The following is a 26,342-nucleotide window of genomic DNA, read 5'->3' as shown; positions in this document are numbered from 1 at the left end:
TGTAAATTTTATGCTTAAACTTTATTATGCTTCTATTGACTCCATTGTCAAACACTTTTATACTTTCTATAATATAATCACAGATTTCGCCAAAACTATACTATAGATAAATAATGTTAAAGACAAACAATATTGATCTATTCTCAATTTGACCACAGACTTTAAACAATAACAAAAGTTTGACAGTTGATAACAAACAAAGAGTATATTTATATGTATGTGTTGTGTCAAATATATGATAGTGTGTGTAATGATTTTTTATTGATTTTGCATAATAAAAAAATAATAATTATGCATTAAACATACCTTAAATCAATAAATAAACAACACGGCACACACCTCCATGTATTTCACACACACGCATACAAACGCTTTTGTTTATTGTTGTCTGTGGTCAAATTGAGAATAGATTAAAATGTTTATTTAAAATATTAATTATTTATAGTGTAGCTTAGGCGACATCTGTGATTATAGAAGTAAAGTCTTAGACAATAGAACCATAATAATATTCAAATTATAATTTAAATCAATAATTCTAGTCGACTTTCGACTACCAGGGGACTACTACTGTATATAGATAAGTTAAATACAATAAATAAACTTCAGTAGTATGTAAGAAAGTGCACACAATTGATCCCGACCACTTTCCATTGCGACCGGTTTTATAAGATCACAGTAAATATTTACCCGATTTTACAATTCGCACGCCGCATTAAAGCTAAATGTTTTGAATGCGTTAAATTTTATTGTGATGGTTGTTTTAAGAGTTCAACCAAACGAAAATGTAAGTTAGTTTGGCTTCAAAAATTTTATTGGTTGAATGTAAATCACCAACATAAGATTTTGTTTTTTTTTTCCTTAGATGGTTGCAAGAGCTCACGGCCACCTGGTGTTAAATGGTTACCGAAGCCCATAGACACATATGACGTAAATGCCGCCACCCACCTCGAGACATGAGCTCTAAGGTCTCAGTTTTTACAGTACAACGGCCGCCCTTCAAACCGAAACGCATTACTGCTTCACGGCAGAAATAGGCAGGGTGGTGGGACCTGCCCGTGCAGACTCACAAGATGTCCTGCCACCACTAAAACTGTAACACCAGTAATAACAGATAATAATTATAATAATACGTATTTTAAATTATTTTTATGGATGCTTATAGCGCCATCTGTTGATCAGTATTATCACAAATTAATTTTAAGACGAACAAGTAGGTAGGAGTGCTATAGTCAGTAGCATAAAAAATCTTGTAATTAATGAAATTATTACAAACCAAAAAAAATATTTAATCCACAACAGCTATTGTGGAAAAAATAGTGTATAATTGATTTATAATATGTTGTAAATCAATTATACACTTTTTTTTCAACAATAACTGTTTTGGATTAAATATTTTTTTTAATTTGATTCTAACATGACTACTGCAATTTATCTTTAATGACATCTAGCGTTTAAAAGCCAAACTATTTCAGATTTGATTTCTTAACATGTAGTTCTTAAATGCGCCCAAGGATGACGCTATAGTTCAAAATATTTAAAAAAAAAATCTTGCCTCTTTTGGTTTGTTTGTTTGTTTGTTTGTTTGTTTGGTTTTTTTTTTATTTATTTTTTTCCTACCTAAGCTGATAGCCTCGAGAGGTTATTTCAGCGGAACCTTAACTCATTTTTATGAGATTATATGATAAGATCAGTGGGTCGCGTTTCCGATCCGGTGGTAGGTAGATTCTGCGAAGCACGGCTCTTGCTAGGGTACGTGTTAGCAACTTCGTCAGGTTTGAGCTCCGCGAGCTCACCTACTTTAAGGTTCCGCTGATATAGCCTCTCAAGGCTATCAGCTTAGGAAGGAAAAAAAAAACCAAAAGAGGCAAGAATTTTTTTAAAAATATTTTGGTCTATAGCGACATCTTTGGACGCATTTAAGAACTACATGTTAGGAAATCAAATCTGAAATAGTTCGGCGATTAAACGCTAGATGTCACTAAAAATAAAAATTGCAGTAGCGGTCATCATGTTAGAATCAAATTAAAAAAATATTTAATCCAGAACAGCTATTGTTGAAAAAAAAAGTGTATAATTAATTTATAATATGTTAATAAATGTTTACAAACAGTTTAAAATATATGGGATTAATATGCGATGCAACTATGCCAATGTTCAATAGGTAATAGTATAAATTTTATATAATAATATTATCTAGCGAGTACCTACTTTTTTTTTTTCCTTCCTAAGCTGGTAGCCTGGAGCGGCTATTCCAGCGTAACCGTAACTAGTAGGTGAGCTCACGGGGCTCAAACCTGACGACGATGCTAACACGAACCCTAGCAAGAGTCGTGCTTCGCAGAATCTACCACCGGATCGGAAACGCGACCCACTGAGAAGATCCGGCGAGAAACTCAGTGGGCTGTGTCTGAGAGTTAATTTACTCGTCGAGCCCTTCGTCGCAAGCGACGGGTTCGACGAGAATGGTGACCGGTGCTTGAAGTACTTAGAAGCACCGTTACTGGATCGGGAGGATCCGAGATGACGTGTTTTGGGCGACGTCGACTGCTTTCCATTCTGTCAGCAGGGTCGGGAATGAGTACCTACTTAGCGACTCGCCCTCGCTTCGCTTCGGGAACTGTAATAATTTATTAATGATTTTATTGAATTTTGATTGTAGATTTTCCTTCTATACTTGACACTTATCGGTATATGTTGGGTAATTAGCACTATAAATATTTATAAATTATAACCTATCTGTACTATGATAATATGTAAGCTATATTATTGTAAATTTTTATTAAAATCCATTATTTGTTTTTGTGTGAAAAAGTAACAAATATACACCCATACATTCTTACAAACTTTCGCGTTTATAATATTGGTATATATAGTATGGTAGAGAATATTACTTAAGTATCAAATTGCCTATTTAGGCCGCGAAGCAGTGATGCGCTCCTCCGAAGAGTGAGAAAGCCGTTATATTATTACACAATTGAGACTTGCATCAAGGTGATTGGCGGCTAGGGCTGCCAGATTTTTTTTCAGCCTATAAGGGGCAAATGCTTTAATAGGTAAAAAATTACGGGAATTTAGTTTTTTACCCGGGACAAATAAAAAGATGTGAGGTGTCGTGGGACACCGGATAGGAACGAAGTTCCTTATTATAAAAATATTAATTTTAAGTTCTATTCGAGGTATAAAGAAAATAATTATTTTTTTACTGATAAAAAAAAAAAACTACTTTACAAAGTTATGAACTTTATTTTATACACAATGATTTATAAAAAAATATATAATAATAATAAACAAAGAAACAGCTATTTATATGAATAATAATAAGAACCGTCATCACCGAGGAGCACCGAGGAGCAAGTCAGTTTTAACATATTTTTATCGGTTTTAACATATTTATAAAAATCAATACAATTATAATCGAATACGGGATAGAGTCAGTCCCGCCGGGACATTTTAAACTAAGCCTAAAATACGAGACGTCCCGGGAAATAAAGGACGTCTGGCAGCCCTAGTGGCGGTATTCACGCTCCGGTGTCCATGGGATACAGTAACCAAGTGTTAACACTAGGACTTCAGAACCTCATAAAACAAAAAGATTAGATTCTGAAAAGAAGCTTCCATTAAACAACTTAATTATTAATTTGTATTTTAATAATATTAAAACACAGCGTCCAAACATTTTTATTGAAGATAAATTATTGAAATCTATATATTAATACATGAAGAAAAAACTTTGTACCCTTTTTTTCACGAAAATTGCTACGACGGAGGAGTATGAAAGCTCCCATACTTATAGAGAATGTAAAGAAGGAGTGCAGAATGTTAATCTATTTTTTTAAATTATGCTTAAAAAATACATTAAATAAATTAAAAAACATTACACACACTACCATGTATTTGACACACACACGCATATAATATACTCTTTTACGTATTGTTAAAGTCTCTCGCCAAATTGAGAATAGATTAATATTGTTTGTCTTCTATATTATTTATCTAGTGTAGCCTTAGCGAATTCTGTTAATATAGATGTCTACGATAGTCTTTGACAATAGACCCTTAATAATGTTCAAACTTATAATCTATACTAATATATAAATCTACATTGGTTTTTACGAATGTTCCGTTATAACTACTGAACCATGCATCCGATTGACTTGAAACTTGGTATCCATGTAGAAAACACATGTACTTAATGGATAGGCTAATATTTATATGAGTGCTGGACTCCCTAATAATCATGACAATAATAATAATATTGTTGATTTTAAATGCCCAGCGAAGCGGGCGAGTATGGCTATTTAAAATACCGGACGACCACTATTTAAAATAAATCTTTGACAGGGATGTCAACACCAAGAATCCTTCAATATTTAAACCATCCTTATTTGAACCCGACAATCCTATTGGAAAATAGGTTGTTTGTCTGGAAATTGAAATGTCTATTACAATTCTTGTAACATTCATTTCCTGTTCAATTTTCTCTGCGTATTCTCCCTAATTTGTAACTTAATAGCTAACTTAAAGCTGCCTATTCCTATCGCGATCTATTATTTATTCCGGCTTAAAGGGTAACACAGTCGATAATACAATGTAAATAAGACTTTTTTTATTACTTTACTTATAAATATTAAATTTATATCTCAAGGTGGGTGGCACATTTGCGTTCTAGATGTCTATGGGCTTCAGTAACCACTTAACACCAGGTGGACTGTGAGCTCGTTCACCTATATAAGCAACGAAAAAAAAAAAAAACTTAGATAGTTGGACGAGCTGAAGGCGCACCTAGTTTTAAGTGGTTACCGGACCCGATAGACATCGAAAACGTATATGCCGTCACTCATCTTGAGACAAGAGTTTAATATATTTTTTTTGTTATTGCCTTTGTAGGCAGACGAGCGTACGGCCCGCCTGATGATAAGTGGTTACCGTCGCGCATGGACTTCAGCAATGCCAGGAGCAGAGCCAAGCCGCTGCCTACTGCTTAAATGCTCAGTTTTATAGTACTTTGATTACACGTTCTGATAGCCGATTTCGCTGGTCCTAATGCTGACAAATCTAATGTTTGTATGGCAAGTAGTTTATGTGAATACATATCCGAGTGACCGGCTGGCGGCATGTTCCATGCTGTAAGTGTCACGGTATACCGTTAAGTGAACCAACGCGTTCAGTGTCGCTTAGAACACGACGCTACGTGGTAGTGTTCCGTCGCGAGTTCGTGTAATAAGTTTTTTTTTTCGGTTACGGTAAGCATTTTTTTTTCTATTAGCCTATCATATTATAAGCGATTAGGGTAAGCTTAATTTTAAAACGATAAATATTAAATATGATTACGAATAATGATAAAAATTTTTTTTCAATAAAATGCATTTTTCTGAAATTCGTTTCGGTTGTAATCTACATATTTATCGTAAACATTTTAATGAATTTCTTTTAAAATAGTCAATTTATACATTTAATTACTAAGGTTTTTTTTTTTTTCGAGGGTTCTGTTTATAATATAAAAATCACGTCTTAAGCAGATGACCTTATTATTAATCGTATTTTTTTTAAATAAATATCATCACCCAATTCTCACACATCATCATGAGATTATGTTATAAATTGATATTATAAACAATAAATTGAAAATAATAAAGACAACTTCATCTGTAAAAATAATTAATGGGATATTTAGATAACAGTCACACGTCACTGTTTTACACATTTCCCTTTAAATAGTTAACGTAATTGTAGGCAGCGGCTTGGCTCTGCCCCTGGCATTGCTGACGTACATGAGCGACGGTGACCACTTTCCATCAGGTGGGCCGTATGCTCGTCTGCCTACAAAGCCAATAAAAAAATTAAAATAACGTAAACAAAAAAATACTAATACCAAACCAAAAAATAGCAATAGATACTTGAATACAAAAATACACAACCAATAAATAAATTGCAATGAATGAATTACAAATCCTAAATTATTTTCAACGACACACACACACATTTTTTATAACTAGAGGTCCCGCAATAGTCGAAATTCGACTATAATTAATTGGAATTGTAAGTTTGTACACTATTATGATTGTATTCTATACTTCTATAATCACAAATTTCGCCAAGACTACACTTTAAAAACTATGAACAAAGACAAACAATATTTAATCTATTCTCAATTTGACCACAGACGTCGAGAACAAAAGTTTGACAATAAATAGTATGCATGCGTGTGTGCGTCAAATACATGGTACCTATGTAGTGTGTGTAATGTTTTCTTTATTGATTTAATGTATCTTTTATGCATTATTTCAATAAAATATTAGCATTGTGCACTTCTTCTCTATATTCTCTATAATTGTGTAAAATTTCATACTCCTCCGTCCGCGCAATTTTCGTAAAAATGGATACAAAGTTTTTGCTTCACGTATTAATATATAGATTTATACGAGTAATTAACGGACGCAATTCTGTTATAATATAGATTATAGAGTGTGATAGATAGACGGATAGATGACGTATTATATTTCGTTCTGATCAAAGTTTTTTTATGCAAAGTTTGCTAATGTTCTTTTCTCGTCCAAGAAAACTGTGCTATATTTGCAGATAATAAATACATTATTTAGTTGTAAACATCGAACGCGGTTCACTGGTATGTCTTTATCGTTTCTCTAACTCTAACGGCTTCATAACAGTCGGTTCAGTTAATTTATATAAAAATGAAACCCATGTTTAAAAATAGCATATTTACTGGTGGTAGTATCCCTTGTGAGTCCGACCGGGTAGGTACCACCACTCTGCCTGTTTCTGCCGTGAAGCTGTAATGCGCTTCGGTCTGAAGGGTAGGGCAGCCGTTGAAACTATACTGAGATAGATCTTAGAACTTATATCTCAAGGTGGGTCGTGCATTTGCAAACCATGTGCTAAGCATTTTTGTTTTGTTGTAATGAGACTTTCAAACATTGCTTAAGCTACCAGCGAATAGGAAGAATAAAACAAACATCTTGAAGTGGCACATTTTCAGGCTTACCAAAGAATGTAACCTAGGAAATTAGTGTTTTACGTATTATTATTATTATTTTTATTGCTTAGATGGGTGGACGAGCTCACAGCCCACCTGGTGTTAAGTGGTCACTGAAGCTCATAGACATCTACAACATAAATGCGCCACCCACCTTGAGATATAAGTTCTAAGGTCTCAGTATAGTTACAACGGCTACCCTACCCTTCGAACCGAAACGCATTACTGTTTCACGGCAGAAATAGGCAGGGTGGTGGTACCTACTCGTTCGAACTCACAAGAGGTCCTACCACCAATAAATCTGCCTGCGGGATTCGAACACTGATGCATAGCTCGATACGAATGCACCGGGCGTCTTATCCTTTAGGCCACGACGATTTCGTTGTTTCGCGTGAGATGGAAAATTAACTCTTTGAACTTTGACCGTATTTCTTAATGTTGTTTTGTTGTTGTGTTGCTCACCCGGTGTTAAGTGGTTACCGGTACGATCATGCGACATGATCACATAACGGCGGTTTTATCCCTCGAATCCAACATGTGAGTCCGATGTGGTAGAAATAGGCACGAAGGTTAAGTGCCTACACAAACACGTTCATAATAAATAATCGGAAACAAGTCAGGCCGGCGGCCTCAAATTAGGATGTCTCAGTATGGAAACCATAGATTAACAAAAATACTTATGTATTTTTAAATATATACGTATATAGATAAAAAACACCCAAGCAAAGGGTAAACAAACCGGTCCATCATCCGAAAGTTGATTCGATGTGGGAATCAAACCCACGAACCGCGGCACAATAGTTAGGGCTGCACCACCGAGTCGGTTGACCATAATACGAGCTATCAGCAGCAACAAAAAATGTGTCCTTTGATTTTGGTACCATTTTTTTTATTGCTTAGACGGGTGGCCGAGCTCACAGCCCACCCGGTGATAAGTGGTTACTGGAGCCCATAGACATTTACAACACAAATGCGCCACCCACCTTGAGATATAAGTTCTAAGGTCTCAGTATAGTTACAACGGCTGCCCCGCCCTTCAAAGCGAAAAGCATTACTGTTTCACGGCAGAAATAGGGGGGTCGTGGTACCTACCCGTGCGGGCTCACATGAGGTCCTACCACCAGTAAAACCAGCTTTTCCCAACATACCTCAGGAAACCATTTGGTTCTCTAGCGCAATAAGAGAACTTAATGAGAGATGTCTTTGCTGACGAACAACGTACGCAGAACAAATACCGTAACAAAAAGCTATAAAAGCTTTCGTGGTTGAATACAAAAAGCTTTTTTGTTTGAGCGATTTGCGCGCAAAGCTTTATTGTTAATAAGCGATGTATTCGGTACGTTATGAAGAACTTTGGTATGCGTGTCAGTGGGTCGTCGAGAGAAATTGTTTTTTATTTTGTTCTTCGCTCATTATTTGTGGTCGTGATTACAGATTCGAAGTCGCCACAGCCTGATGGCTAAAATTTTCGGTACTGTAGTCAATGAACAATTGAAATCGATTGAAAATATTATTTGAAATTCTCGAGTAGATAGGTAATAATTTTTATTTATTTGAAAAGTGATCTTCTTTTTTAGTTTTTTTATTTTTTTTTATTGCTTAGATGGGTAGATGAGCTCACAGCCCACCTGATATTAAGTGGTATCTGGAGCCCATAGACATCTACAACGTAAATGCGCCACCCACCTTGAGATATAAGTTCTAAGGTTTCAGTATAGTTACAACGGCTGCCCCACCCTTCAAACCGAAACGCATTACTGCTTCACGGCAGAAATAGGCGGGGCGGTGGTACCTACCCGTGCGGACTCACAAGAGGTCCTACCACCAGTAAAAACCTTCCTTCCTTATCTTGTAAACTTAGAGGGCTATGCCAGAGTGACCGGGCGAGTAGGTGAGCTCACGGGGCTCTAACCTAACGTTGCTAACACTAGCCCTAGCAAGAGCAGTGCTTCGCAGAATCTACCACTGGATCGGAATCGCGACCCACTGAGAAGATCCGGCGAGAAACTCAGTGAGCTGTGTCTATGGGTTAGTTCGCTCATCGAACTCTTGACTCTTGAACGGTAACCGGTGCTTGAGAGTCCTAAAAGTACCTACCTACCCGTGCGGACTCACAACACTCCATATCACCAGTAAACAACCAATCTCACATCTTCAAGTCAATGGTAGCATTCAATTCATGATGTCGATCTTTATATTGAACTGGCTGACCCGGCAGACTTCGTAGTGCCTCAATCGATAAATAAAAGTCCTAAACTATTGCATAAAATAAACTTAAACAAACAAAACAAACAAACAAACGGAATCCGTCCGACGAGGGACACATCAAAGGCAAAACAAAATTGTTATTTTTATTTAATTCCGAGCATTTTCATAGCTATCTACCTTTTAAACCTTCTCTAGACCTCCACAAATAATTCAAGACCAAAATTAGCCAAATCGGTCCAGTCGTTCTCGAGTTTTAGCGAGACTAACGAACATCAATTCATTTTTATATATATAGATGTGTATTTGTCATAGAGCCATACTCATAACTTCAAAAGTTCCAAGTCATTATCATCATCATCATCAGCCCACATTGGTCCACTGCTGGACATAGGTCTCTCCCGATCGACACCGGTGAGACCGGCCTTCAGATCTCCTCATCATCCACCTCTTGGTGGCCACCCTTCGGAGGTTTCCAAGTGAACACTTCAAATTATAATCGATTCTAGAATGTACCTAGATTTCAAACCAACAATTACCTGGACCCATCTGGAAGAATCCAAGAAAACAAACTTTTTTTTTCCTGCCTAAGTTGATAGCCTTGAGCGGCTATATCAACGTCGCCTTAACTAGTAGGTGAGCCCACGGGGCTCAAACCTGATGACGTTGCTAACATGAACCCTAGCAAGAGCCGTGCTTCGCAGAATCTACCACCGGATCGGAACCACGACCCACTGAGAAGATCCGGCGAGAAACTCAGTGGGCTGTGTCTGAGGGTTAATTTACTCGTCGAGCCCTTCGTCGCAAGCGACGGGTTCGGCGAGAACGATGACCGGTGCTTGAGGTACCTAAAAGCACTGTTAGTGGATCGGGAGGATCCGAAATGACGTGGTTGGGGCGACGTCGACTGCTTTCCATTCTTTCCGCAGGATCGGGAATGAGAAAACAAACAAAGCTCAAACGAACTTATTAGAACTTTTCTTTTATTCCACGCACGGACATTTGGAGAGCTTACATAATGTATTTCAACGCTTATCAATTACCATATGACCAAATCGAGGATCTGTTTCGTATTATCGAAGTGATACTTAAAATTACGCAAGCCCCACCTAAACCACTCAACGACCGTAAAACCTTTAATCATACACGAATTACGTTACAAAAACTGTCACATTACCACATACCGCCGTCAAAGGGAAATCGAATGTAACCAGATCGCTTTAAGGGCGTGTTTCGTATGTCAAGGAAGTCGAAACTTCTTCCGCTGATGCACAAATTGCACGTGAATTGCATAGTATTAAAGATGAGGCGATCGTATTGTCTGATTGCTACTATGGTTTATTGAACACATTACGTTATATTCTATTGCGATGGCTATAGGTAGGAGGTAGGCAAATGGCTCTTGGTTCACTCGATCTGGATGTACCGACACCTTGTGTATTATTGAAATGTAGTTGAATCCAATTGCATTACGTGTGACGTCATTTGAGGCTAAAACAGCACTCAATCTAACTCAATGCTTAATCGTTTAATTATTGATTGGTTTTTAGCCCAATTTGGAGTGTAATTATTAGTTTTAACTTTATTTGTATTGTTCAATTCTATTCGTATAATCTGCTATTATAAATGTTGAATATTAAATGTTACAGTCAATCATTGTCATATTTTTATTATTTTAAACATTCTTAGTAGTTTCATAGAAAGCGCTACAAAACCATTCATTTTTAAAAATTCAAAACTAGGACTTTACTATCTAAACAAGTATTTTACAGGCATTGGTCGCATGATAGTTTTTAACATCTGATATCTTGTAGAACTACTTTTAAATTGTTATTTTAACAATTTTCTGTGTGTAGCTTTGAATCATTTTCCATGAGCAATTCTAGCCATCAAGTCGAATCTTCATTAAATGCGCCAACCTTTGAAGTTACTTGCCGTACTAATATAGTATTTTAAGATATCTTTTATTACTTGGCTTATCAGTCTTTTCCGCTTTGAGCTTGATTTCTTTGGGTAGGCAGAAGTAACTCTAGAAGATCAGTGACCTGTATCGTGTGAATTATAAATTAAAAGCTCTGAACTTTAGATAGATGAGGGCAGGGCTGGTGCTGACAAAAGCTGTTCTGGAAATCTATATTAATATTATAAAGAGTCAATAGGCTCCGAAACTACTGAACCGATTTGAAAAATGATTTCACTCTTTGGAAGCTATACACAATTTCCGGGTGACATAGGCTATAATCTTTTTTGAAAAAAATTAGGGATCCTTACTAAAACTCTAATAATGTAACCCAAGGTGTAAAAAAATTCCTAAAATATTCTTTACATCGCGTGCCCTGCGAAAACTATTGATAATAGAATAAAATAATGTACTACGACTTTGTAGAACACATTATTATTTACAAAAATGTCGCGCCGACATATGCCTAACTATTATAGTTATGCTGCAATAAGTGTTCTTTTATTTAAAAAAATAAAACAACGTCAAATATCGTTGTAATTTTTGTTAAAGACCCGAGCGGAGCCGGAGCGGGCCGCTAGTATTTTATAAAGATCTTAATTTCAACATTTTAGTCAGTAGTTAGGGACAGAAATAATCTCAATAGAAATTTGTAATAGTTAAAATAATATTTTGAATATCCATTATATCCTTGAATCCGCATGAAGGACCGCAGTATCGAGTCTAGCTTAGAAGAGAGAAATTCTAAAAATTGTTACATAGCTTCAAGAACTAAGTTAGTGCTTTTGAAAGCTAATGTCTGGATCGAATGTGAACTAGAAACGAGAGCAAGCTGTACAACCGGTTTTCACATTAACATAAATGCGGGATGTGGTTGATGCGGTAAGATTATCGCGTTTTTACCCAATAATATTGTCCAACAGCTGTTTATTCTTTCAATGCATGTTGTTTAACACGCTGACTGGGTAATGCAACTTAAAAAGCCCCATAGCCTTCCTCAGTAAATGGTCTATCTAACACTGAAAGATTTTTGATGTGAAACATCTATAGCCGCACGTAAAACCGATTTCTGGCGTGGCGACGCATGCCGTGGCGACGGGTCGCCACGCTGTATGATGGTATATATTATATACAGTCTATATGCAGTAGTGTGTACGGTGTGGCGACGCGTCGCCATGCGTCATCGACTGTGCGATTCTCGCCCACTCGATCCGGCGTTAAGCCATCTCTCTCGCTACACTGAGCTCGGATACCTATAGTGTATACTCCGTAGTGTATACAGTGTTGTTTACTACAGTACACATAACCTGTGTTCTACTTGAAAACAAATAATTTTTTCGTAATATTTTATTTTATCATTATGACATATTTAGTTCCTATCACAATCTGTTCTTTTCTGCATATTACTTTTACAAAATAATGTCAATGTTTCACATCTGCCAAGAGTCCCTTGACGGCTCACATTTAGTTCCTGAGATTAGCGCGTTCAAACAAACAAACTCTTCAGCTTTATAATATTAATATTAGTGACCAAATTTACCTCACGCATGCTACAGCGCTCATGACTTGGAGTCGAAGTCAATGCACCAGGTAGGCGCCACCAATAGAGGCGCAGCGTTGCAACCGTTCATGGTCACGGACGTGCATTGGAATTATAATTTTCACTATTACTATACGTAGTTTCCTTTGGATTTCTAATCGTTTTTGATAAAAATGTTGTTAATTTTGTATTGCCGAACGCGCACTTTTCGATATGGGAAATAGCTATAGAATTTTAATATAATTTTAATAGAATAGAATTTTTCACTGATGGTAGGACCTCTTGTGAGTCCGGGCGGGTAGGTAGCACCACCCTGCCTATTTCTGCCGTGAAGCAGTAATGCGTTTCGGTTTGAAGGGTAGGGCAGTCGTTGTAACTATACTTGAGACCTTAGAACTTATATCTCAAGGTGGGTGGCGCATTTACGTTGTAGATGTCTATGGGCTCCAGTAACTACTTAACACCAGGTGGGCTGTGAGGTCGTCCACACATCAATGCAATAAAAAAAAGCTTTTGTTTCAATTTAAGCGGTAATGATGGGTGAGGTATTTTCAAAGCTCAAGAGGTACTACCAACTGAGAAAGGACACCAAAAAAACTACACGCTAAAGCACGACTGACGAGATTCGTTAATCACTACACACCAGAACCTAAAAAGCTCGGGCCGCAATCAGTTAAGAATTCTAACAAAGTCCCTCCGGAAACTGTAAGTTACGAAGGCATATGGACAAGCTAGGCTACATGAGCGATCCTGTCGACAGGTATGGTGTAGAGATGGAAATCTTTCTGCGCACACAGCACAGCTGCTGTGCCTTAAGCCCCATATATATTCCTTTTTTTTGTAACACATTCTCAATCACGAGTAGATAAAACACATCTTTATATAGAAGTATTAAGGTACATTCTCGTTTTCGACTTTGAAAAACATAGGTGTAGGTTTTACGGATTCAGCACCTCCTAATATTAATAATAATAAATAATAGTTTAAAAAAACTAACAAAATACGCTTTTATAGAAAATCCAATAGAAAATAAATTTAAATTAAAATAGTATAAGAAAAAAGTATTTTAATGTAAAAAAGCGTGTGGTGCTTTTCAGGATATTATCAAAATAACCCTTCTACTCATATCTGTTCATATAATATTTATAACTACTGATACCAGGAACCCACGGTTTTTTTACAATAAAAACATTTTTTCTTAAACTATTTTAATTCAAATTCATTAAATTTTTTTTTTTCTTAGTTGTATTTTCTTGTTGTATTTCTATAAATGCGTATTTTGTTAGTTTTTTAAACTATTATTTATTTTTCATTTTTTGAATTTCAATTTTTTCAATTTTTTTTTTCAATATATTTTTTAATATTGAATTGTCATCAGTCCTTAATAAGTATACCAAATTTCGAGTTAATCCGACGTTTTGAATGGGTCAAAAAAGGTTCAAAGATTCCGTTACAAACATACATACTAACATACATACGTCAGAAGCTAATAAAAGCGTATTAATAAGGTACCTACCTCCATCCTGTATATTGCTGCACAAAGCAGACATTTTAAATGGATTAGTGCATAATTTGAAGTAATTGCTTAAAAAAGCGGAGCAGTCGTACAGTATAGTTGAGACTTCGATCTGATGTCTCAAGGTGGGCAGCAGTCATGTTATTGTTTATATAAGCCAGAGTAGACGATTAAAGAATAAGAGAGAAAGAGAGAGAAAGCACTTCTGTTCAAATACAGCAATAACAAAATTTCGCTAATTTGCCACTTCTTAATATATTTTTGATATACACTACTTTCCTAAATTATTCATATTTAGAGGTAATTGTTGATATCACGTCTTTGTGTCTCTTTCACTTTGAGAATGTGTGTATCAGTTTGAAAGATAAAGACATTTTTATTGCCTATGTGTGTGGACGAGCTCACAGCCCACCTGGTGTTAAGTGGTTACTGGAACCCATATACATCTACAACGTAAATGCGCCACACAACTTGAGATATAAGTATAGTTACAACGGCTGCCCCACCCTTCAAACTGAAACGCATTACTGCTTCACGGCAGAAATGGGCGGGGCGGTGGTACCTACCCGTGCGGACTCACAAGAGGTCCTACCGCCAGTAAACATAGGGAAGATCTTCCACCGAGCGGATGCTATTGCTCGATAAACAGACGTCCGAATATTGTCGCTACGAGCTTCTATGTAAGCAAGCATTGAAAATATTGTTAGCGAGATTCAGACATCTATCAAAACTATCTCGTGTTCTATGATGGCTGCCGTCACATTACTAACGGAATCAAAACTGTAGAATCTAGTTATAGGAAAAAAAAACGTTTCAACTCACATTCCAGAATCGAAAACAGGTTCTATTTGTAAACATCCTTCTATTTCGTTTCCAAAGTCACGATAACGGAACGCGCACCAAAACCAGTCGACTTGTAGGTCAGTGGTAACGCTACGTTTGAAATGAAATCAGTGTCACGGACGGCAGGTCGACAAACTGGACGTTAAAAACTATCCGAGCACGTACATTGCTGAATTTGTTCTGACGCAGAATTTTGTAGGTGCTGATCACCGGCGATGGATAAGGTATGCTACGAATGAGTCTAGGAATGTGGATGTTAATCCGGCAAACGTGCAAGAATTTATTATCTAACCGTGTCCGATTAATGTTATTCTGCTCGCTAAAGCGATGATTGAGGAAGTGTAAATAACTGGATGAATATCAAAACATCAACCAAACTAAAATGCCCAGTACACTTGCGTGCAATTTTTCTTTGTTTGCCTCTGAATAAGCGTAAATTTATTAAGCCTTTCATTTATATTCAAACAATATCGTCAAACCACAAAATTCCCTCATAACAATAAATGCATGTAAACAAAGACAAAACCTACGCGTATCGGTAGGTGTACACTTACAATTTTTTCAACACTTTCACTCGCGTGAATCATGTAAGCGCGATTTGCGGTTAGGTTTTTCCGATACTCATATTTTTACTTTCAAAGTACTCGTCATTTTGTTTATTGTTTCAATAACATATTAGAAATCAGTATTATCTTAACTTCTGTTCATTTATAAATCAAAGAACATGTCAAGCAATTGCTAATTATTAAATATTGTGGTGGTGGACCTATTTTTCGCCACTTTTATGTAAAACAAATACAGTGAAAAGTACGTATAAAGATAATCTGTTTTATTAAATTATGTTTTATTTTTAAAATACTTCTAAAAATACTCTAATATGTAGCTTTAGTTAGATAGCTATTAAATCTATCAATAGTTTACTTTGCAGTCAATAGGAAGTAAAATGAGGTGTCTTTATGTTATTAAGATTACATTAGAACGGTTCGTTTTTAGGTTTTGGGTTAATGATTCATAACGGTCATAGATTTTGAATAGCCGGTTTTTTTTAATATTACCGCGTTTACGACTCGAGGAAGTGGATATATAGAGAATGAGGGCTTTAGTTTACTGTTAGCAGCTGTTAGTAACTTGAACTGTATTTACTATTGCAATAGGAGATATATTGGCAATATATGTAAGAGATTACGTATTTAATACATTATTCTATAAAGTTTTTGCGAGTCAAAAACCCGCTTCCGTACAATATGTAGTCGCGTTTATTAAAATTTCAAACTACAATATATCGAAAACTTCTTTGAATGTAAAATTAGGTATCTTTCTTTGGATGTTTGTTACTCCTCATACAAAAATGCCTTACGGATTTAGATGAAATTTCGCACAAAACAGTTTTCAACTTGGATTTAGTTACCGGAGATATTTTTCATAAGTCATGATCCGGATAATATCGGGTGTATCAGCTATAAGTGCGACAATATGGTTGGGCTCATGACTAAGTATAAATGGATAGACAAAACGACTTGTAGCATATAAATTAAAGAATAATACAACTATATTCCGGGGAATGGATAGTGTTCTATTCTATAGTATAGATGGATTAATTTTGTAGCAAACTTTGATAATTAATTTGTCTTTCCTTTATTTCCAGATAGTGTACCGGTAAGCCGAGATGACGCGAAGGAAAATAGTGTGTGGTAAAGGGACTATAGTTTTGTTTTTAATTGTGTTTACACCGTACGTTTTAACGCGGCCACAAGACGAGCAATCAGTTGACAATTCACAGACAGAAACATCACAAAACATAAGGTATAGATTTAAGAATAATATTGATACATTTAGTCCTAATTTGCCCATAGTCATTACCTACCTCAATGGTACTACAGCTAATTCTTTCAATGCTACTGAAAGTGATACTAGCGAACTAATCAAAGTTGATAGAGAGGGTCGTGTGGTTAAAAAACGCAAACCCAATACTAAGAATAATGCAAAACGTAAAGTTAATTCTAAAAATAAAATTGATAATGATAAGGAAGGGAAACCTGCAAGGAAATCAACAATACGGAAGGTAATAACTAAATGGAACGATGAAACGAAATATGAGGCTCTAGAATTTCCACCTGAATCTATAACAAATGATAAACTATATGATAAAGTACATTTTACACATTTTAATGATGGTAGTACAAAGTCTGATGACACTGACGCGAAACGCTATCCTTACGGTCACACACACAGTACGTACTACAGACCTATACCAGAATATTCTGAGGAAACTCAAGTGTATTCTAATAACGTTCATATCTTAGATTACCCTTACAACAGGCCTTCATATATTCACACTACACCTCCGAGTCCAACACCAATAATCACGAATGTAGGCTACCCAAAACCATGGCCGCAAATTCCGCAGGTCACCAGGAAGACTACACGAAAACCAGCCCCGGTCACTGAACCAGTTAAAGATTATAACTATCACAACATCGTACATAATAATTATCCGAATTTCGAGGTCACGACTTTCGAGCCAAGCAATGTTTATACAGAAAAAATCGTGATACGGCCCGACGAATACAATGCCTCGCCTGATGAATGTCCCACTATTTTCCTCACTCTAAACAATACATTTCAAGGGCAGGCCAAAGAGGCGTGTCCTGATTTGAATATAGCTGTAAATACTAACGTTATAAATAAGAACGTTGTCATCGATTCTGACGAGGAAGATGATTCAGATAGTATATTGCCAGCTTTAGGTATACCTTTAGATGATGACTCCCTGAACGATGATTCTTCGACTGGAGATTACTTCCAGTCTGAAGAACAAGTGCAAGGAGACAGTGCTTCAGTTGAAGGAACCGCTCTGGCAAACTACAACACAGCTAACTCCGCTGTTCAATCTCAATTATCAGAACCGATAACTTTGGGATCTCCGACATCTCCGTTGTCAGCTCTGTCGAAACCAGGAAGACCTAATAAGGACGATGACGATCTATTCGGCTTTTCGTCTTTATTAACCTTCTTCAGGCCGGCAGTAAGCGCTCTTGGCTGGCTAACATCCTTAAATCCCATTTTATTTGGATTATTCCCTTTATTGTTGACACCAATAGCATTTTTTTTTGCTGGGTCCGGAGTTGCGAGTTTTTTCTCCACCTGGTTTTTACCATACGGTCGAGAGGCACCGAAAGTTGTTCACTTATACAAGCCGGAGCTGTATTGGCATGATAGAATGGAGAAGTGGCAATCACACGAGTTTCCAACTAATAGGAGAGTGGGCTCGCGATTAAGAAACGGTGAGGTAGAAAATAGAGAGGGTGGTAAAGTGAATATGATTTCCAGGATGAAACAGTGGATGAGACTTGCCACTGAAAAAATAAGAGAACTGGATAAAAATCAAGAGCTGTCTAGTAATCACAAGAGCAAAAGAAAAAAATAAAAGCTGAAATATCTAAATTGAGATAATGACTATGGGTGACGTAAATTTAATTTGTTAAAATAAAATCGATCTGAATACCTACATCTAATAATTTAGTTATAAAATTTAAGGTTATTTAATTATTAGTTTAAGTTATAATTTTATTTAGTTAGTTACATGAAGATAACAGTAAGTACAGATAAGGAACTTATTACGTGCAATTTTATGAATAAATGTATGTACAAATAATGTAAAAATAGTTTAGAGAATAAGATTTAAAAAAAAAACACATTTCTATGAATTGAAACAATCAAATAAATTTTAAATAATTTGTTATTTTTGGCGTGAATAAAATAAATGTTATTACACATAAATCTGAATTAGGGGTTCAGGGTATTTCTTTTACCGCACAAGTCATCAAGCCCCCTCCTGGCTGAGCCCTTGCTCGCCCACCTGTCCTGGTAAAACTGGAAAGGCCTCCGGGGCACCAGTAATCTCTCAAACATAAAAAAAGTCATCAAGAAAGTCTCCGATGTATGAAGGACTTTAGACAAGCTTTTCCTCCTAGCTTGCCTCGGGTATTCTTTTCTGTCTTATCGAAGATTCGGACGTGGTTTATTATGTAACAAGGGGATTTAGTGGATTCAACTCTAGCTTGCGCCGCCTAACTCTCCCAATGCGTAGGCTGAAGTGTGGTGATTTCACTTTGACCCGCAAAAAGTGTTTAGAACATACAGGGTAACACATAACACGCTTAGCGGGAAGCATATTTTTTGTTGCATCCTTACGCCCACGATCATCGGCTTTCTCGGTCGACAGGTGATCCAAAGCCCACTTACATGCCGCCAGATGTATCCCATGGTATACCCCGATGTAAGCCGCCGGTACAATCGCCAGAAACTTCAGAGTCCTTTGACATTACACAAAATACACGTATTATTGTGACTATATCCTTAATTATTACAACTTGAAGTATGTTAATTGTGTTCAAGAGCAGTTAATGTTTGATATTGTGATAAAATTGTTAAATGGCGACATGGTGTCAGTGGTGGAGCCGAATTTGAATTAAAATTCCTTAGTTGATAGCCCCTTTAGAGTCCCAACCCGAAAGCAGGAGGGTTTGGGAGTGCGAGACAGTAATTACTGCTAGATGATGACGGTAAGACATTTCTCTACATCGCCCTGTGGGAGTTTAAAGCAATGGCCATTATTTACGGGTCGACGAGTTATTTGAAGATTGTCTAGACGTTGTCACATATAGGATAACTAGCTCGGCCAGGACCGCCGAGTTGAGGACGGTAGCAGTTGGAACTGTCCACGAATAATAATAATAAAGCCCGTTTATTTCCAATCCATAATAATAATCGTTATTACATGCGATTTAATATATATTAGGTAATTTCTTTCATTTTATTTTACTCGATATCATTACTTTCTTCAGTATCATTGATCGGAACCCATTCTCGGGTAGAGGCCTCCTTCAGCTTCTTCCAAACCACTTTGTCCATGGCGTTCTTTTTCCCAATCGCTTCCTGCTATCGCTTTTATATCTTCTAGCTATATTTTTATAGGGCGCCTTACCTTCTTCTTTTTCCTCTTGGTCCTTTCCACATAGCTGTCTGTAATGTTCATCTTTTCACCTGTCCACGAACGGTTCGACATAAACTCTGTGTGCTTAGTGCGAGTTTTTTAACGTTCTCGATAGCGTAAAAGTTAGCCCAATTTTGTATGCAGTTGGAGCAGCGCCCCTAGCGGCAAATCATCCCATTCCATACAAATGTGAGTTAACTTTTACGCTATCGAGAACGTTAAAATACTCGCACTAAGCACACTGATATAACGGGTTTTCCTTAACGGCTTTCATTTTGTGAAGGTTTGTGTTAAGAAAAAAATAAATAAGATTGCGACATTTGGTGTTCTTTACATGTTACTGTGATAGACCTTTTAAACTATTAATTTAATGTAGTAACTAAGCGTAATTTATTGGGTATTTATAATATTAAAACATTATCATTAAGAGTTTAATTTTTTGTTCACAACATTGTTTTATTTGTGCAGATAAGATTATTTCGAAATCTACCAACCTTAATTTAATATTCGAAAATCAATAGATGTGATGGTGTTTTGAAATAAAATAAAAAGTAAAAATATTATTGGTTTTTATTTCTGTTTATTTTAAGTTAGTAGATTTGGCCTTTTGGATTTTTTATTACACGGTCAAGGATTGATAATCAACGCCTGAATAAACAGTAAAATTATTTTTAATAAGTAAAACATATATTTTCACAATATATCTATTGAATATAATACAGGGCCATCGTTAATAACTTGACTGGTATTATAAGCTGGTATTTTGGTGGCTACCATAACTCTGCCTATTTATGCGAAGCGTTCATGCATTCCAGATTCAAGGGCGGTTTAGACATTGTGTAATAATTTATAGTTCGGTCCCACTGATTCGATATATAGTGACTTGTGATATCATAACTCAAATGCCATCAAAGAAACACTACGGTCGCTATTAACCACCTAGTTCAAGGAGGGTAGTGATCTTCTTTGTTCATCTTAAAAGTTATAAGTAATATTTAGTGTCTATAATTTAAGGTTAAAATAATTTAAAATTGGCTTTAGGATTCTTTTCCACGCCAACAATCAGATTCTAGTATTTTTTTAGATATTCAGCTGCGTTAATACTAATGACTTACATAAATTAATCATGATTATGAGCAATAACACTATTTAATAACTTAATAAACTTTTTCTCTAAGTTCCAGGTCTACAAGCTACAAAGCAGCGGACATAACGAGTGAAGATTCATCGACGGCTGTACCTAATGCACCTAAAGTTCTCAAATCCAAGGAACCGATTGGAGATGCCCTTCAAGAACTAGCCAGCCAACTGCTCGAGAAAACCGAGAACACGTCCGAGCAAGTAATCGCTGAAAGCAGAGTATCCACAAAACTAAAGTTTCCAAATCAAAAACACAAAACAATACAAAACCAAGACGATGCTTTGTATAATGGGCATGCAGGAGAGGCAGTTCCCATCACAATCGAAGATCTTGAAACTGAGAACGCCAGTGATGTGATCAATGACTCTGCTACTACCAAGGAAGGTATATCTACTTGGGTCTTAGTGAGCAGTCCCACGAATGTGTCTTCAGTATCCACGGAACCTACGAAAACGGATGAAGTGAAGAAGTCGAAGCCAACAGGAAATAAAAATAAAAAACGACCTTCGAACAAGAATCAGGCTAAACGTCCAATTATAGCGAGCAGTAACAAAGCTGATTTGATTGCGGCGGGGTCGGCTATCAATGAAAACGTTTACAATAAAATCAAAGACACAGTCCTGACAAATGTGCAAAAGAACAAAAATGCTAACTCTCAAAGAACTACTACTACCACAACGACCCCGGTTCCAACGGAAACGACTACAACCACGAAAGAAACAACAAAAGCCCCCGTGACTAAAACTAAAAACAAAAACAAAAATAAACAAAAAACTACCACAACAGAAGCTCCGAATTACGACGACTCAGCGTTGTTGCCGATGGAGGCCAAAGAATCAGAAATTGAAGTTGAAATCAGTACCCCGCCAACGACAACCAAAAAACCTAAACGAAACACTACACGCAAGAAGAATAAAAAACGAAAACCAAGTGCTTCTAAGCCCACAGACGGTACTGGAGTCTCAGATATCAAAGCAAACAACAAAACTAAAACATCCAAACCTACTAAGAAACCCGAAACCGGTGCAATCACTACGCAGCTATACAATTATTTCTCTAGAGAAGTTATGCCGTCCGTGGGTGTTGGAATGATCGGGCTTGCAAGTTTAGTAGGCATAGCAAGCTACTTCTTCTACCCATTCTCTACACCAGTCCGCAGAACTTTCGAGGTTGACAAGAAAGACGACTTGTATAAATACAATGCAGAAGAATACGCAAATGACGGTAATGGCCAACCCGAGGAAGAGATGCTCGGTACTGTATTAGCCGGTATGCCTTCTCATTCAAAATACAAGCTAAATCCTTATGCTGGCCAAACGGCACAAGTAAATCGCTATCCAGTTAAGAAGGAACAAGATTTGAGGCATCGACACGTGGCAGCTTACGATCCTACTAACAACAGATATCCACAACAGAAAACCGGTATAGCACATGGCGCTGTTTACCCAAAACCCGTTAATTATGGTATACAGTATGAAACCCGACACGTTTACACCACTGAAGGCAAATATAACTATGAGAAAGCTCAAAGCTACACTCCGTATCCGGCAGTCGAGCCGATTTATGCCGCACCTCAAACCGGATCTGGCGTTTCTGGTTACGGCGGCGATACGTCCAGTTCAGTAGTATACGGAATCAAGCCTGGCGATGAATCCGATTTCAAACCAGTGTATCCGTTCGACGGACAATTTTACGGTGAGTCGACCAGTAGTCCAGCTACTTACGCTCCAACTTCAATGTATTTAGGCTCCAATAGCGAAACGCAAGACGACAACACCGATGATTTAAGCGGTAATGAGTCGGACGAAAGCAAATTTGTTGTCGGGAATGTGCCTAAGGAACTAATGGACACAGCTACCCCTGCGGTAGTCCGCGAGCACGGCCCGAGAAAACTGAAAAAGCGTAGCATTTCCACGTCATTGGAAGAAATATTGAGAGCCGAAAAAGATAACAACATATTCATCAGTAATGAAATTGACGATACATACAACCCGCCAATCAGAAACCTTGCCTCGCTAGATACGAATGAGATTGGAAAACCTAATGAAGTTATACCGATTTACCCTTTATCTGAACCAATCAAAGAAGACAATAACAAACAAATGATAATTGAAAGCGTATCCACAATTCCCGTTGACAAAGAAAGTACCACGACCGAATCCAATACATCTGAATTCACTACGAAAGCGTTCAAAGTTTACGAGGTGTTTACAACTGATAATCCCGAAAGTCCTAAAGTCGATATCACAACAGAATCCAAGGTTATAGTGACAGAGACCGTAACGGACAGATCTGACACGTCGACTGTACCGCCATCATCATCATCTGTCAGCGTAGATACATCATCTATCCGACCGAAGCCGACCGACAGTCCTGACGTCATCACCTACCCACCTCTGAACCAGGGCGGCGGCTTCTTTTCCTTTTTACGAAGGCTCGTTGATTTTAAATACAGATTAGGCTTAAGCATTCTGCAGAACACTTCAGAATCATTGAATAGATATTTGCGTAGTATGGAGGACACCATGGAGAAGGTAGCTAAGGCTTCTAATAAGTAGGTTACGCGTGTATTTTGTAGATTGTGGATACTCACCGAAAACTGACTTTCAATTAATATTGTATGGATGGTCTATAGATGGACAAACATGCTAAATAGAATTATTTAATATTCCGCGTTTCAATGAACTATGTTATACAATAAGTATGCAGTAAGTTTTTGTTTTAGCTGTATTTCATCCCAAAGTATACCTTAAAACCAAGTGCATTTATTAGCACGTTCTTGCAGTGTAGTTGACAAGTCTAGTGCGAGTTTTTCAATATTACCTCTTTGTATGCAGTTGGAACAGCGCCCCTAGCGGCAAACGTAGGCAAACGTTCTAACTCCATCCAATTTTGAGTTAACTTTTACGCTATCGACAACGTTAAAAAACTCGCACTAAGTACAATTTACGAATTAGAACTTACAATATTGCGCAGTAATGCATCGTCTTCTAAAGGGTTCATCTACTCATTCATAGATGTCGTCATTGGTATAATTTTGAGTACATTAAAAAAAATATAAAATAAAATAATTTGGGTAAGTTGATTCTTTTGTACAAGTCAATAATAACGAAGATCGATCAGACCGCTGCCGGGTCACGTAAGTTAACTTAGTTCAAAGGCCCTTGAAGCAGTACTGACATTGCCCATAACTTGAATAGATACTATTTTGAAAAAAAAAAAACGCTTAGAATGTAATTGAGCATCTTTGTCTACGACCATCCATATTAAACTTTAAACAAATATGAAGATAATTTTTTTATTGCATATATGGATGTACGAGCTCACAGCCCACTTGCTGTAAAGTGGTTACCGAAGCCCATAGACATCTACAACGTAAATGCTGCTACCCACCTTGAGATTGAGTTTTAAGGTCTCAAGTATAGTTGCAACGGCTTCCCCACCCTTCAAACCGAAACTCATTACTGCTTCACGGCAGAAATAGGCGGGATGGTGGTACCTACCCGTGCGGACTCACAAGAGGTCCTATCACCAGATGATGATGAGATACCACCAAATGAATTTCTATTTAGAAATTAATTAATTAAGATTTATTCTTCAACAATATGTACATCAATATCCACCCTCTTGGGCAGTTGTAGCTATAAGATGAAATTTTGGATATCGTCTTGGAGAGTAAAGTTTATGGCAGCTACTTGGTGGTGCTCTTAGATCTTGTCCATAGGGGGTGGAACCCATCAGATTGAATGGATGTTCACTTGCAAGGCAATAAGAAAGCTTGATTAAGCTTTGAGCTTATAGTTGGTTGAGCTTAGATTTCCGAAAATTCCATACACCTCCTATTTTAATGTACTTTTAAAGAAATTCTTATTCATTTGGCCTACATCTGTTATAAGTTGATGAGCTCATATAGTAATTATAATATAAACTGCTTCTTGAAGCTAAATTTAAGTTTAATTAGTAAGTACAGGGTTATTTCTATATTTATTATTATTCGTAATAAAGTTATTACATTATTATATTTTCAAAATGTTGTCCTCGTGCGAACGTGACGTGAGGGAAACCTTCTGAATATATATATAATAATATGTATGTCTATTATATATGATATTATATAGTGTGATTTTCATGACATAATGAAAATTCTGGTAATTTTTTTAGCAAAAAACACATTTAATTTTAATGTCGGTAAATTATTTACTGACATTAAATCATTAAATACATTAATAAAGAAATTAACGAAATTAATATGGAAAAACAATATCTCCTATAAAGTCTATATAGTATATTTATGGCATCTATAAAAATAATCTACAAATATATTTAATTTTAATATACATTAATTAAACTATCTACATAAAATTCTAGGACTGCGAATAAGGAGGAATATAAAAAAATTCACGGAAAGTAATAGTTTGGTACTTAAAAATTAGAGATGTTTTACAACCGAGACTGTCAAATTATTGTAATAACTTCAGATTTTTATTAATTTTATTATTATTATAATAACGACTGATAAAATTTATTTAAAAATAAATAATAACATTATATTCATGTATTGTTATGAATCAGAATTTATATTTTTTTAATTAGAATATTGTAAGTAAATCAACTAGTATTATTACATAGTGCTGATAATAATAAAATATATATAAGAGGTAAATATTATATAGATTAGTCTGACTGTATACTGTACTATGGTTATTTTAAATGCATTTATGCTTTTTATTCGATAGTGTCTATGTAAATAATGCAAATAAATATATCAAGTGTCTTCTTTATCGGTTGTTGATTTTTTTTATTTTCGTGGGAAAATCATTTTATTGCGATCGGGCGTGATTGAAAATGATTCTTACTGCCACATGGATATAGTCATGAGATGGTACTGTCAACTTTAGAGCAATATCTATTTTTTTTATTGCTTAGGTGAGTGAACGAGCTCCAGGTCCTACCTGGTTACAGGAGTCCATAGACATCAACAAAGTAAATTCTGCCAACAGCCTTGTGTTCTAAAATTTTAGTTTCTAGGGTACGGTTTTTAGTAAAATGTCTGCCCGCTTTTCAAGCCGAAGCCCATTACTGCTTCACGGCAGAAATAGGCAGAGTGATACGGACTCACAATATGCCATATCATCAATAGACCGCTA

General features: G+C 36.4%; 1 protein-coding gene across 2 annotated transcripts in view; it reads left to right on the top strand.

Moving 5' to 3' along the window:
• Positions 1-23,937, top strand: part of LOC114242149 (uncharacterized) — a 46,851-nt gene extending 22,914 nt beyond the window's left edge. The window contains exons 1-3 of one of the 2 annotated variants that reach the window (XM_028173197.2): positions 5,141-5,243; positions 16,704-16,861; positions 21,233-23,936. In XM_028173197.2, the coding sequence (XP_028028998.2) occupies positions 16,725-16,861; positions 21,233-23,753 (2,658 nt within the window). In that variant the 5' untranslated portion in view covers positions 5,141-5,243; positions 16,704-16,724 and the 3' untranslated portion in view covers positions 23,754-23,936. Of the gene's footprint in view, positions 1-5,140; positions 5,244-16,703; positions 16,862-21,232 lie in introns of those variants that run through there. The other variant, XM_089734886.1, reaches the window with a different exon arrangement.
• The last annotated feature ends 2,405 nt before the right edge of the window (positions 23,938-26,342 follow it).

Source organism: Bombyx mandarina, chromosome 18 (genome assembly GCF_030267445.1).
Source record: "Bombyx mandarina strain Sakado chromosome 18, ASM3026744v2".
Taxonomy (NCBI): Eukaryota; Metazoa; Arthropoda; class Insecta; order Lepidoptera; family Bombycidae; genus Bombyx; species Bombyx mandarina.
Note: the sequence above shows the minus strand (reverse complement) of the source record. Positions and strands in the feature narration are given on the sequence as shown.